Here is a 14,297-nt window from a genome sequence, read left to right on the forward strand (position 1 = left end):
ATTCTGTGGGTAAAAAACCATATTAAGCTAACAGGCTCAAAAAATTACGTAAATACGCCAAAGCAAAAATCGTTTCAGTAATAAGTCAGATCGTATTTTTATATAATTCGAACCAGGTTGGTTCGAACTCTATTTGTTAGTAAATCGAACCAGGTGAGTTCGAATTAGGGTTTTCTGTTGGTACTAAATCGAACCAGCCTGGTTCGAATTAGGAATGAAGGTAATTCGAACCAAGGTGGTTCGAATTATAGAGAGAGAAGGTTTGCATGTAATTCGAACCGGGCTGGTTCGAATTACACCAATCATAGTTCGAACCAGGCCGGTTCGAACTATGTGTGAGACTGACTGTATATATATGGTTCCAAACGTGAGTTAGTCTCATTAGAGGGAGTAGGATGGCTAGTGAGGAGAGTTTTGTGGTTTTGGTGCACCACAGAGGATCTGTTAATAGAAAAACTCGTTCCGGAGTAAAGTTCACAGATAAGAATCCTCTATGTATTGTCATAACATCTACGACGAGTTACGATGACCTTGTTAGCGCTGTACTAATGAAGCTCGGTCTGGAGGGTGCGAAGCGGGTAAAGAAGTTTTTCTATCGCATTCCAGTCACGGTGCTATAGAATACGGTGAAGTATGATTGCTTCACGATTAATAATGATGCGGACTTGCAAGTAATGTTTCTCTGTCGGCGGCAGTTTCCGGAGGTGAGGACACCGGAGTTGTTGGCCCGGCTGGTTGATGTTGTATCCAGCTCCGGCGGTTCGAACAGGAATACGAACACTATAGCGAATGCAGCAGGTTCTAGTTCCCGGCCTGCCGTTGCTTCCTCGTCCGTCCCTGTGTACGAACCAGTGGTCCAACATGTCGCCTCCCCATCTTTCGCTGTTGACCTCAATGCCACCGAAGGCGACGAGGTAGTGGAAAGGGAAAATTTGCCGAACGCTTTAGTGGGAGTTGCACCTGTTGGCGTAGGAGACGGTTTTTTGGACGATGAAGACGAGGATGACGTCGAGCCGGATATGATTGACGATGATAGCGCTGATGATATTGGAGCGACTGGGCCTGCATTCGAGGTAGGTGGTTCTAGCTCTGGCACACAGCAGTATCCACCACATTTTTCCTCGTTGGACTTGGACGCCATGAGACATGAGGGGGTTTTAGGGCACGCTGTTGGATTCGGAGCTAGAGATGCGGAAGGGACTACTGGTCTGACAGAGTTCCAGGTTGGTCAGCAATTCCAGGATAAAGATGAGGCCCTTTTAAGTGTGAAGACTTACAACATCCGGCGAGGGGTACAGTACAAGGTGGTGGAGTCCGATCACCGCCGGTATGTGGGCAAGTGTTCGGAGTTTGGGAATGGGTGCACATGGTTGATTCGACTGAGTCTCCGGAAGCGCAAGGGCATTTGGGAGGTCAAACGGTACAATGGACCTCACACTTGCCTGGCCACATCCATCTCGAGTGACCACAGGAGTTTGGATTATCATGTGATTTCCGCGTTCATTATGCCAATGGTTAGGGCCGATGCATCCGTGAGCATCAAGGTGCTCCTGAACGCCACGGCAGCGCACTTTGGTTTTAGGCCGACTTACCGGAGGGTTTGGATGGCGAAGCAGAAATCTATTGCCCTCATATACGGTGACTGGGATGAGTCCTACAACGACCTGCCTAGGTGGGTCTTGGGTGTCCAGCTGACGATGCCTGGGAGTGTTGCGGTCCTAAAGACGAGCCCGGTTCGAGTTGGAGGACAGGTGGACGAATCTCAAGCGTACTTCCACAGACTTCTCTGGACTTTCCCGCCCTGCATCGAGGCATTCCGTCATTGCAAGCCGCTAATCAGCATTGACGGCACACATTTGTATGGGAAGTATGGGGGAACGTTGCTCATCGCGATTGCACAGGATGGGAACTCCAACATTCTACCTGTGGCATTCGCACTAGTAGAGGGTGAGAATGCGGAATCCTGGACATTCTTTCTCTCGCACCTTCGACAGCACGTGACCCCGCAGCCCGGTCTGCTGGTTATATCGGACAGGCACAACGGCATCAAGGCTGCGCTTGAGGCTCCTGACGGCGGTTGGCAACCGCCATCTGCGTACCGTGCATTCTGCATACGACACGTAGCGGCTAATTTTGCCCTAACCTTCAAGGGCAAAGACGCTAGGAGGCTACTAGTGAACGCGGCGTATGCGAAGACCGAGGTTGAATTTGATTACTGGTTTGATATCCTGCGATCTGAAGATCCGGCGATGTGTGAGTGGGCGAACCGGATTGATTACTCGTTGTGGACTCAGCATCGTGATGAGGGGCGGAGATTCGGTCACATGACGACGAACATCTCCGAGTGTGTGAACTCTATCCTGAAGGGGGTCAGAAATCTCCCTATAGCATCCCTGGTGAAGGCAACATATTGTAGGCTTGCGGAACTGTTTGTTCGCAAGGGGAGAGAGGCTGAGGCCCAGATGGGAACAGGACAACAATTCAGTCAGCATTTGGTGAAGTGTATTGAGGCCAACATGAAGACGGCCAGGTGCTTCACGGTGACGCTGTATGACCGGGATAACTCCGAGTTCACTGTAGCAGAGACAACTCCGACTGGTTCTTTCTCCTTGGGTACTTACAGAGTATCACTTGCCTCTCGAACATGTGACTGCGGGTACTTCCAGGCTCTTCATTTCCCGTGTCAGCACGCACTTGCGTGCTGTGCATACTCACGGGTCACCTGGACCTCTTACGTTCACAGCGTCTATCAGATTAGCTCGGTCTTCAATGTGTATCGGATGGGATTCACACCTCCCATCCCGGAGGGCTTCTGGCCACCTTACGACGGGCCCACGGTGATTCCAGACCCTGCCATGAGGCGTGCCAGAGAGGGTCGTCCTAGATCCACTAGGATACGGACGAATATGGACGCGGCGGATCCGAATCGGCCAAAGAGGTGCGGCCTATGTCGCCAACCCGGACACACGCGACGTAGTTGCCCACAGGTTGGAGGCTCGTCTCAGACAGGACACCATTAGTATGCATGTTGTTAGTGTTAGCATTATCTACATTAGTGCGCATCTTGCTAGTCTTAGAGTTATTTAGATTATTTTCCATGTTTCCCGTGTCAGTATTATTTACATTAGTGCACATGACTTTTAGTTTGATTGTTGTTGCGAGCTGTAATGAATATGGCTTCTTTAATTATGTATTTTTTTCTTTAAAGTTCAATCATGTATGATAGTGGTTTGTACTTTTTTTGTTATGTTATAGTCTGTTTACCTATGTTTTCTTTTATCTCTGTTCTGGGACATTCATTTTGGATGATCAATGAATCTTGAAACAGTTTAGCGTTTATTTTTTCTTATTAAACTGTGTCCGGGTTGGCGACATAGGCCGCATCTCTTTGGCCGATTCGGATCTGCCTCGTCCATAGATACACAGCTCAATCAGTCTCACACATAGTTCGAACCGGCCTGGTTCGAACTATGATTGGTGTAATTCGAACCAGCCCGGTTCGAATTACATGCAAACCTTCTCTCTCTATAATTCGAACCACCTTGGTTCGAATTACCTTCATTCCTAATTCGAACCAGGCTGGTTCGATTTAGTACCAACAGAAAACCCTAATTCGAACTCACCTGGTTCGATTTACTAACAAATAGAGTTCGAACCAACCTGGTTCGAATTATATAAAAATACGATCTGGCTTATTGCTGAAACGATTTTTGCTTTGGCGTATTTACGTAATTTTTTGAGCCTGTTGGCTTAATATGGTTTTTTACCCAAATTCTGTTGTGAAATAAATAATTAAGGAAGATATAAATATAAAATAAAGAAGTATAATTAGATAACAATATTTACCATAATTACTATCTCAATATAATAGAGATGATTAATATATTTACTAATATTATAAAGAGTAAGAGAGAGGAATATTCATAATAGTTGTAACATAAAGAAAGAGGGAGAATTATTTTATTGCTTGTTGTTTTTGTGGGTGTTATTAACGGAGGCTTAACCTCCTATTTATACACATATTAGGCTTTGATTTTTCAAACTTCGATAAAGCCTTGTGTTATTGAGAAACTAAGCCGCCCAAATATATCCAACTCATCCCTTATCACAATACTCCCCCTTAGATGACCATTTAAGATTATGCCTCGTTAAAACCTTACTAAAGAAAAATCCAATGGAAAAAAAATTTTAGTGAAGGAAAAAGAGTACAATATCCTTTTTTATGGGGACTACCTCATTAAAAAGATTGTCAAGAAAAACCCAATGGGAAAAAATCTAACCAAGGGAAAAATAGTACAGTCTCTCCCTCTTACCGATATTATTTAATATCTCGAAATTGGCGCATCCCAATCTCATGTATCAATCTTTCAAAAGAGGATTTTTGGAGTGACTTTGTAAATAAATTTGCTAGATTATCGTTTGAGCAGATCTCTTGGATATCAATTATCCCTTGATTTTGAAGATGAGTGAATAAGAATTTGGAAGAAATATGCTTTGTTCTATCACCTTTGATGTATCAACCCTTAAGTTGAGCAATGCATTTTGTATTATCTTCAAACAGGACAGTTGGATCTATCTTATGATCAATCAGTCCACATGATGATAGAATATATTGAATCAAACTCCTGAGCCAAAAACACTCGCGATTTGCTTCATGTATCACTAGTATTTCAGCATGATTAGAGGAGGTTGCTGCTATCGTCTGTTTTGTGGACCTCCATGATATAGTTGTACCACCATATGTGAATAGAAATCCTGTTTGAGATCTCCCTTTGTGTGGATCAGACAAGTATCCAGCATCAACATAGCCAACTAATTGTGACTTGGATCCATATGGATAAAATAATCCCATATCTACCGTTCCATGAAGATATCGAAAGATTTGTTTGATTCCATTCCAATGTCTTCTGGTTGGAGAGGAACTATACCTTGCTAGAAAATTTACCTCACATGATATGTCAGGTCGTGTATTATTAGCAAGATACATTAGCACTCCAGTGACACTAAGATATGGTACTTCAAGACCAATGATATCTTCATTTTCTTCTTTAGAACGAAATTGATCTTTTTCCACATTCAAAGACCTTACGATCATTGGGATACTTAATAGATGTGACTTATCCATATAGAATCTCTTCAATATCTTTTCCGTGTATGTTGTTTGATGTATAAAGATTCCATTTTTTGTATGCTCGATCTGCAGGTCGAGACAAAATTAAGTCTTTTCAAGATCTTTCATCTCAAACTCTTCTTTTAGATTTTTTATAATCTTTGGAATCTCATCAAGAGTTCCAATAATATTAGATCATCAACGTACACAGCAATTATAATGAATCCAGATACAGATTTTTTTATGAAAACACATGGGCAGATATCATCATTCTTGAATCCGTTTTTTGCCAGATACTCAGTAAGACGATTATACCACATTCGTCCAGATTGCTTTAGACCATATAAAGATCTTTGCAATTTGACTGAGTATAACCCCTGCGAATATTCATTAGGTAGTTTAGATATCTTTAGTCATTCAGGGACTTTCATATAGATACCATGATCTAATGAGCCGTATAAGTAGGCTGTTATCATATCCATTAAATGCATATGTACTTTATGATATGCGGATAAACTGACCAAATAACGCAATATTATTGCATCTATTACAAAGGAATATGTTTCTACATAATCTATACCGGAACTTTGTGAAAAACCTTGTGCTACAAGTCGAGCTTTGTAGCATACAACTTCATTTTTCTCATTTTATTTTCTCACAAATACCCATCTGTATCCAACAGGTTTTAAATCTTCTGGTGTCCGGACTACAGGTACAAATACTTAATATTTTGCAAGTGAGTCTAATTCATCTTTCATGACTTCTTTTCATTTTGGCCAATCATTCCTTTGTCGACATTCTTCGACTGTTGTTGGCTCAAGATCCTTACTTTCATGCATGATATTTAATGACACATTATATGCAAATGTTTCATCGACAATTGTCTTATTTCGGTTCTATTTCTTTCCTGCATAGAAAAAATTTATCGAGATCTCGCCGTTTTCACAATTTTCTGATACCTGAACGTCTTCTGGCCTATATCAAAATTTTGGACAACTGCAGGTGTCTTTACTATGTCTTTTTTAACAAGAATAGTATTTACCTCATTTCTTTTTCAAAAATTTTTGTCTTTGGAACTGACAGGCCTGCCACGCTTCTGGCGTGAATTTGTTTCAGTGGCTATTTGTTCGACTGGGACATCAATTCGAATTGGAGAGTTTTTCACTGGTATATAAGATTTGGTTATCCTCTTTCTATCGGAGAATGCATTAGGCAATTCATTTGCTATTCTTTGCAAATGTATAATCTTTTGAACTTCTAGTTTACATTGCCCTGATCGAGGATCTAAATGCATCAAGGATTATGCATTCCAATTAAGTTCATTTTCAAGAAGCTTATTCTCTCCCCCCTAATATTAGAAATTTTGATTCATCAAAATGACCCGCAAATCGGGCTTTAAATACATCCATAGTTTGTATCTCAAAATACCTTACTATAGAGGGAGAATCATATCCAACATATATCTCCAATTTTCTTTGGGGTCCCATTTTGGTGCGAGAAGGTGGTGCAATGAGAACATATATTGCACACCCGAATATTCTTAAATAGAAAATATTTGGATGATTATTGCATAGGAGAGAACGGATGGTAACTTGTTGGCCTCACACGGATAAGTGTCGCGGCATGTAAAATAGCATGCCTCCAAGTCGAGGTTGAGAGATTTGTTCTCATGAGTAAGGGTTTAGCAATTAATTGGAGGCGTTTAATAAGTGATTCTGCTATCCCATTTTGTGTGTGAACAAGAGCTACTGGATGTTCAACACTTATTCTGTTAGCTATACAATAAGCATCGAAGGCTTAGGAAGTAAATTGACCAGTATTATCAAGACGAATTGCTTTAATTAGATTTTTCAGAAACTGTGCTTTTAATCGAATAATTTAAGCAAGTAATCTCGCAAATGCCAGGTTGCGAGAAGACAATAAGCACACATGTGACAATCTCGAAGACGCGTCTATTAGAACTATAAAATATCTAAAGGATCCACATATATCGTCTTAAATCCTTTCTAGGAATTCAGGGGATTCAAATCCAATCTTTACTAGTGATGGCCTTAAAATTAACTTTTCCTGAGAACATGCAGCACAACAAAATTCACTAAATTTAAGAATCTTTTGGTTCTTTAATAAATTTTCATGGGAGTTTTCAATAATTCTCCGTATCAAGGTTGTTCTTGGATGACCCAGTCGATCATACCAAGTTATGAATTCATTTGGGCTAGTAAACTTCTGATTTACAATGTCATGTGATTCAATTGCACTAATTTTGGTATAATATAACCCAGATGAAAGTGAGGGTAACTTTTCTAATATAACCTTTTTATTTAAATCATGAGTTGTGATACATAAGTACTCATGACTTCCCTCATTCATTGTTTCAATATGATATCCATTTCGGCGAATATCTTTGAAACTCAATAAGTTCCTTAGAGACTTAGTAGATAATAGTACATTATTTATTATGAATTTTGTTCCTCCGGGAAATAAAATTATAACTCTTCTGGAGCCTTCTATCACATTGCCTGATCCAATAATAGTATTAACATATTTTTCTTTTGGCACAAGATGAGTAAAGTATATATTACCTTTGAGAATGGTGTGCAAACTTGCACTATCCGCAGGCAAATATTTTCACTATATGTCCTTGCCATTCTCTTCAAAGACAAATAATAATAAAATGAGTAGAAATATTTGTTCAGTAAAATTATTTTCTTGATTGAAAATATTTTTCTAAAAAGTATAATATATACTAAAAATTTTATTGTTATTATCTTGGGACTTTCAGTAATTTTGAAATTCATAAATATTTCATCATACTTGAAATTCAAATGCATAGAAAATAAAACTTAACAATAAGTTCATTATTTATTTACATGAGTATTTAACAAACTCACATATTAAACTATTCCATTATTGATCAAATGGTCAATATTTCCTTCAGGATCCTCAAAGAAATAAGATACATCATAATGAGTGGTGGAATTTTCAGCATCATTTGAAACAAAATTTGTTTCCTTTCCTTTGTCATCCTTTTTCAAAGATGCTTGATAAAGATCGACTAGGTACCTTAGGGTACGACAGGTACGCGACCAATGACCCTTTTCACCACAACGGAAATATTTATCTTCGTTGATTTATTTTGCCCAAAGTTTCTTTCTTTATCCCACTTCTGGTGAGATCCTTTCTTATGAACATAATTCTTCTTCCTTCCATAATTTTTCTGGTTACTAAAACCTTGCCATTTACCTCTTCTGTGATTATAATTTGCCGCATTTGCTTCAAGAAATGGGGCGGCGCCAGCTGGACTCGCTTCATGATTCCTTAAAAGTAATTCATTGTTGCGTTCAGTAACAAGAAGGCAAGAAATTAATTCAAAAGATTTTTTAAATCCCTTTTCTTGATACTGCTACTGTAGGAGCACATTCGAGGCATGAAAGATCGAGAATGTTTTCTCCAACATGTCATTATCAGTTATCTTTTCCCCACATAATTTCATTCATGAGGTGATTCAAAACATTGCTGAATTTATTCATAGATTTAAAATCCTGTAGATGCAAGTGCGTTCATTCATATTGGGTTTGAGGAAGTATCACCGTCTTTTGATGATTATACATTTCTTTAAGGTCTTTCCACAGATCTGCAGGATCTTTTATTATCAGATATTCGTTTTTCAATCATTCGTCAAGATGACGACTTTGGCTTTATTCTCCTGCGATACATTATTTTCATCCTTAATAGAGATGATCAATATATTTACTAATATTATAAAGAGTGTGAGAGAGAGGAATATTCAGAATAGTTGTAACATAAAGAAAGAGGGAGAATTGTTTTATTTTTTGTTGTTTTTGTGTGTGTTATTAACGGAGGTTTAACCTCCTATTTATACACATATTAGGCTTTGTTATTGAGAAACTGAGTCGCCCAAATATTAATAGGCATCCAACTCATCCCTTATCACAACAAATTCATAATTCACTAATATTTTTTTGACGTTTAATGTTAACAGAGACTTAATTAAAAAAAATTAAATGATATAGAATTCTAATTAAAAATAAAAAATGTATAGAGTCTAATTAAAAATTCGATAAAACTATAGAGACCTGCAAAGTAATTAAACCTAAATTAAATGTTAAAAATATTATTCAATTTTTTCAAAAATATTAGAGACAAAAAGGATAGTTTACTTTTAAAAATAATTGTTAATTTACATTTTATCAATAAATTTAGGTAAATGTAACTTTATTTTTAAAATTAGCAGAATAATTTCAATATAGTTTCTTTAGTTTGGTGGATAGAATGTGAACTTTTGGTGAAAATTAAATCTTAAATATATATATATATATATATATATATATATATATATATTTTAAAATCATATAAAAATGTAAGCGTTTGCCCTCCTTTTCTCCCTTATTGCTGAACAATATATTCATTGTTGGTTTTGGTCTGGGTAAACAACGTTTGGATTGGGTTTTCCTGAAACTCAATTTAATTTACGTTTTGGGCTCTGTTCTTAATGTTAGACAGCAGTCCAAATAGCTTAACAGTTGGGAAGAAAAATGAGAGTACCAAATATTTGTTGTGAACTTCTCACCGGCAAAAAAAAAAGAAGAAACACTATGCCTTGATATCTTTATGGGTTTAGCAACGGGGTGTTAGGCCCAAAAAATATAAAGTCCAAATTAAGCTCAATAATTTTTGTTTTGGACAAAATAAAAAAGTTGGATAAGATACAACGTACAAGGTAGGAACAGACCCAAAATAAATATAAAGAAAGGAAGCCCAAGACAGCCAGCCTAAAAGAAGCAGAAGGAAGGATGATTTTGTTAAAAAAAAAAAAAAGGTGATTGATGGTAAATAGTAAGATTTTCTGTCTATATATATATGAACCAAAGTGGCAAATCGAGAAATTGAGGTTTTAAGAGTAATACCACCTTGGATCGGAGGAATTAATTACATCAAGATTAGGAATAAGTCATAAATCATAACAGACTGAAGACAAATGAAGTAATGCACAACAGATCCTGAAAATCAAGCTTTCACTTCAGTTATATTATATACCTACCAAATAAACAAAGATATCTTGTTATGGAAATTAGATGTGCAACACTTACCTGATCAATAAATTTTTCAACAAAGATTTATTTATTCTGACAACCATCTCGGCACATAAATACTCAAAGCAAACCAATGAACCAACTTATTAGTTTGTTATTATAACATAGCAAGCCATCGATTAATTAAGTAAACTAAGCAGATTATTGATCACATAATTCAGTTTGTTTTCCTCTGATGGATATAGAAACTCATGAAGAGGCGTGATTGGAGCAGTTTTTAAAGCAAACTGAAGTTGTATGACGGTTACAAACATTATTAGAAAACAGAGCAAGAGACAAAGCAGTCCTGAATGTTGGAACAAATCCAAATTATGTAGCTGATAATGCAAGCACAGTAGCAGGGTGATGTCAATGCTGGCAACTGCAGCTGACATAGTTGGTTCTCCTTCTTGTTTTGCATTGCAACCATATATTCATAATTCATCTATCTATCAATGCATTCGGATCCATGTGGTGTGGACCTCAACACAAACCCCTCCTTCCCAAAATTTCTCTTCTATATACCCATTTATGTTGCTATTGACCTATTGTTTGTATTAAAGCAAATGTACTCTCTACTTGGCAAGCGAGCTCATGTTTCCTATAAAAATATTGCAATTTTTAATTTCATATATTCCTGCTCCTGCGCCTCCTTTTCTCAAATTTCGCTGCATCTAAAAAGAGGTTAATTGGTTCCTGTGTGGTTTTTTCTAGAGACCAGTAATTTATCTTTTGTTTTAGTTGAATAAATAAACATAAAGAAAAAGTAAAAAAGAAAGAGGGGAGCAGGGAGAGTTATGATGGGTGTATGGGTATGACATGGATATCATAACATATGATGATGGATGCTTATCCATGATGGTGTTCCCAACGGCCAATAGTGTCGTCTTTGCCTCGGACCACTTTTCGGTGCGGTCCCCCATTTTTTTTTTTAACCAAAAACACAAAACACCACGTAATACTCAGTAGTACTCTACTATATAATTTCCTTACGCCCGGTGTCGAAATTCCCATAATACCCCTAGACACCTATTTTCCCGCGCAAAAGATGAGGAGATGGAAAATCTCAAATCAGATGACGACCACAGCCATCATCCTCATCATCAATTCTCTCTCTCTCTCTGGACCCCACATACACTTTAAGAATCTAACTGTCCTCCATTACCCTTACCCGCAAATCAATGTCCCCAAAAACAATACTCCATTATTCCTTTCCCCAATTTTCTTTAATTTTTTACTACTCGTCGTTGTTTGTTTCTCTCTCTCTTTTTTTTTTTCAAATTTCCTGAAAATAATTTGAAAAAAACAAACAATGAAAAGTGAATATGTGTGTATAAAGGAAGTTCATCCACTGAATCACTCACGTTTTGTACTTGGGAGCTCTCTCAGCTTCTGAGCTCACTCCTTCACTCCCCTCAGCTACCTCATTTTCCCATTCACTAAAACAAATTTAAAATGAACACGGCGGTTCACTCCAATGTCGCCATCTTGGTGTTGGTGGTTCTGTTCGCGGCGGATCCGGCAGCGGCGTGGAGGCCGTGGCCGCAGAACGCGAACAGAATGAACGTCTCCGATTACGCATTCGGCGACTCAAAGAAGTACGAAGGTTCATCGGAGTTCGTGAAGCTCCGGTACCACATGGGCCCCGTCCTCACCACCAACATCACGGTGCACACAATCTGGTACGGCCGCTGGGAGCGCAACCAGAAGAAGATCATCCGCGAGTTCATCAACTCGATCTCCGCCGTGAACTCCCCTCGCCCCTCCGTGGCGGCGTGGTGGCGCACCGTCCAGCTCTACACGGACCAAACCGGCGCCAACATCTCAAAAACCGTCCGGCTCGGCCAGGAGAAGAACGATCGGTTCTACTCCCATGGCAAGTCCCTGACGCGGCTGTCGATCCAGTCCGTCATCAAGAGCGCCATAACCGCCAGAACTAAACCGTTACCGATCAATCCTCGCAGCGGACTGTACCTCCTCCTAACCGCGGATGACGTTTACGTTCAAGATTTCTGCACGTCAGTGTGCGGTTTCCACTACTTCACTTTCCCCTCTTTGGTTGGTTACACGCTTCCATATGCTTGGGTTGGAAACTCCGAGAAGCTCTGCCCCGGGCAGTGTGCCTACCCGTTCGCCGTGCCCGCCTACATTCCCAACATGAAACCGTTTAAGTCCCCGAATGGCGACGTTGGAGTTGACGGAATGATCAGCGTGATCGGACATGAGATGGCGGAGCTTGCAACGAACCCGTTAGCTAATGCTTGGTACGCGGGTCAGGACCCGACGTTCCCCGTTGAGATTGCGGATCTCTGCGAGGGGATCTACGGTACTGGAGGGGGAGGATCTTACACGGGTCAGGTATTGGACGCTCACGATGGTGCCACGTATAACATGAATGGCATCAGGCGTAAGTATCTGGTTCAGTGGGTGTGGAGCCACGTTCTGAATTACTGTACTGGCCCTAATGCTCTTGATCACTGATTCAAAAGTATAAATTCTAAACAACAGAACAAAACCGTGATCATCTCGATCTAATTGAATCCTCTTCCTCTCTTTGGATGTATGTAGAATGAGATTATCTTTTCTTCCTTTTTGGGTTTCTTTTTTAATTTTGGGGTTTAATGAAATTATTATTGCTGTTATGAGGTCAGGTTTTAATTTTTGTTTGCAGGATTGTGGGCTTGTGTGGGGGGAGCTTGGTAATTTAGTTAAGGTAGTTAAGTTTGTTCATTAATGCAAATAATGTAATTTTATTACTTTTTAATTATAATTATATGACCATGATGGATGAGGGTCTTTGACCCTTAACTATCTCTTCCAAATACGATATTCATTGAACGATGAGAATGGATCGAGCTTGTTTGGGAGGATCATCTACTTTGTGCTTCTGTAATATTTGAGGGACCATGATGATATATTGATATATGAGAGAGTAGGTGATGACAATAAAAAAGGAATTAAATAAGATTAGGTATGTTTGTTTAAGTAAATAATGGTACGGGTGATTGAATGTGATGGACAATGGCAAGGTGTTGGTGTTATTGTTATGGTGGTGTTGCAACCTTACTGTTGCTGATTCATTCATTCTTGTCCTTTCAACACCTGCCAAGTGCCAAGGACCCTTTCCATTTCCCACTCCTCACTACTAAACAAACATGTTGCTTATTCTGTTACTCTCATCCACTTACTACTCCACTATCAATCAATCTAACCATACATGCATTATATGTATTCACCCTATCATTCATCTTCTCTGATCTCCTACACATCTTGTTTGATTTCCTACCAATTCCTAAGTTTTTAATATATGTCTTGTATATTTATTAAAAAAACTTACAAGCTCTTTTTGGTGTATCTTATACCCTAATTTTCTAATTTTGATCCATTCTTCAAGGAATGACTTATTACCGACTGGTTACTTTTTTGTTCATAACTATGTTTAATAAAATTTCTGAATTCAGGCTTCTAAATATAGGAGCGTTATATTATAATATTATTGTTAGAGGATCAAGGCATCAGGCTAACTCCACTGAAATGTTCTGATCCAGGTGGTTTTTATATGATGTATTTGGTTGTTTCAGCTCAAAAACGGAAAGGTAAATTTTTATGAATCTAATTCATGTAACAGTTTACGTTCCATTTAACCTTTCAATCTAGGGTTGTCTGATTGGAAGTTTAACCAACAACGATATTAAAAAACTTTTGAATTTTTAGTGTTGGTCACAAACAGTCCAGGAATTAATTCTCATTCGCTTCCAATCAACAAGAGAAAGAAAGAAAAGTTGATTCCCAAATTTTTACTTTAATCTTAGAGCATCTCTAAGTTTTGATTTTAGTTTAATTTTATTTTGAATCTTATAAGATATCACATAAATATTTGTGGGATCATATATTATAAAAATTAATTTGATATTCAATATGAGATTTGTCATTCTAATACTTGATTTCATTTTAATTTATTAACAACATTATAATGTTTATTTAATAAATTTAATGGATATATAAGTAATTACATTATATTGGTCTTTCTTTAAAATGATATAATATTTGTTTACTGATATTCATATTATTTCAAAGATTATATTTAATATAAA

The 14,297-nt window shown here is 38.3% G+C and overlaps 2 protein-coding genes across 2 annotated transcripts; both read left to right on the forward strand.

Moving 5' to 3' along the window:
• Window positions 1-674: 674 nt before the first annotated feature.
• LOC130965559 (uncharacterized) lies at window positions 675-3,020 on the forward strand. Its single transcript, XM_057890327.1, has one exon. The coding sequence runs from the start codon at window positions 675-677 to the stop codon at window positions 3,018-3,020; it is 2,346 nt and encodes a 781-aa protein (XP_057746310.1).
• Window positions 3,021-11,550: 8,530 nt separating this feature from the next.
• Window positions 11,551-13,076, forward strand: LOC130965784 (protein EXORDIUM-like 3). Its single transcript, XM_057890547.1, has one exon. The coding sequence runs from the start codon at window positions 11,659-11,661 to the stop codon at window positions 12,682-12,684; it is 1,026 nt and encodes a 341-aa protein (XP_057746530.1). The 5' UTR covers window positions 11,551-11,658; the 3' UTR covers window positions 12,685-13,076.
• Window positions 13,077-14,297: the final 1,221 nt, after the last annotated feature.

This window comes from Arachis stenosperma, chromosome 3, assembly GCF_014773155.1.
Source record: "Arachis stenosperma cultivar V10309 chromosome 3, arast.V10309.gnm1.PFL2, whole genome shotgun sequence".
Taxonomy (NCBI): Eukaryota; Viridiplantae; Streptophyta; class Magnoliopsida; order Fabales; family Fabaceae; genus Arachis; species Arachis stenosperma.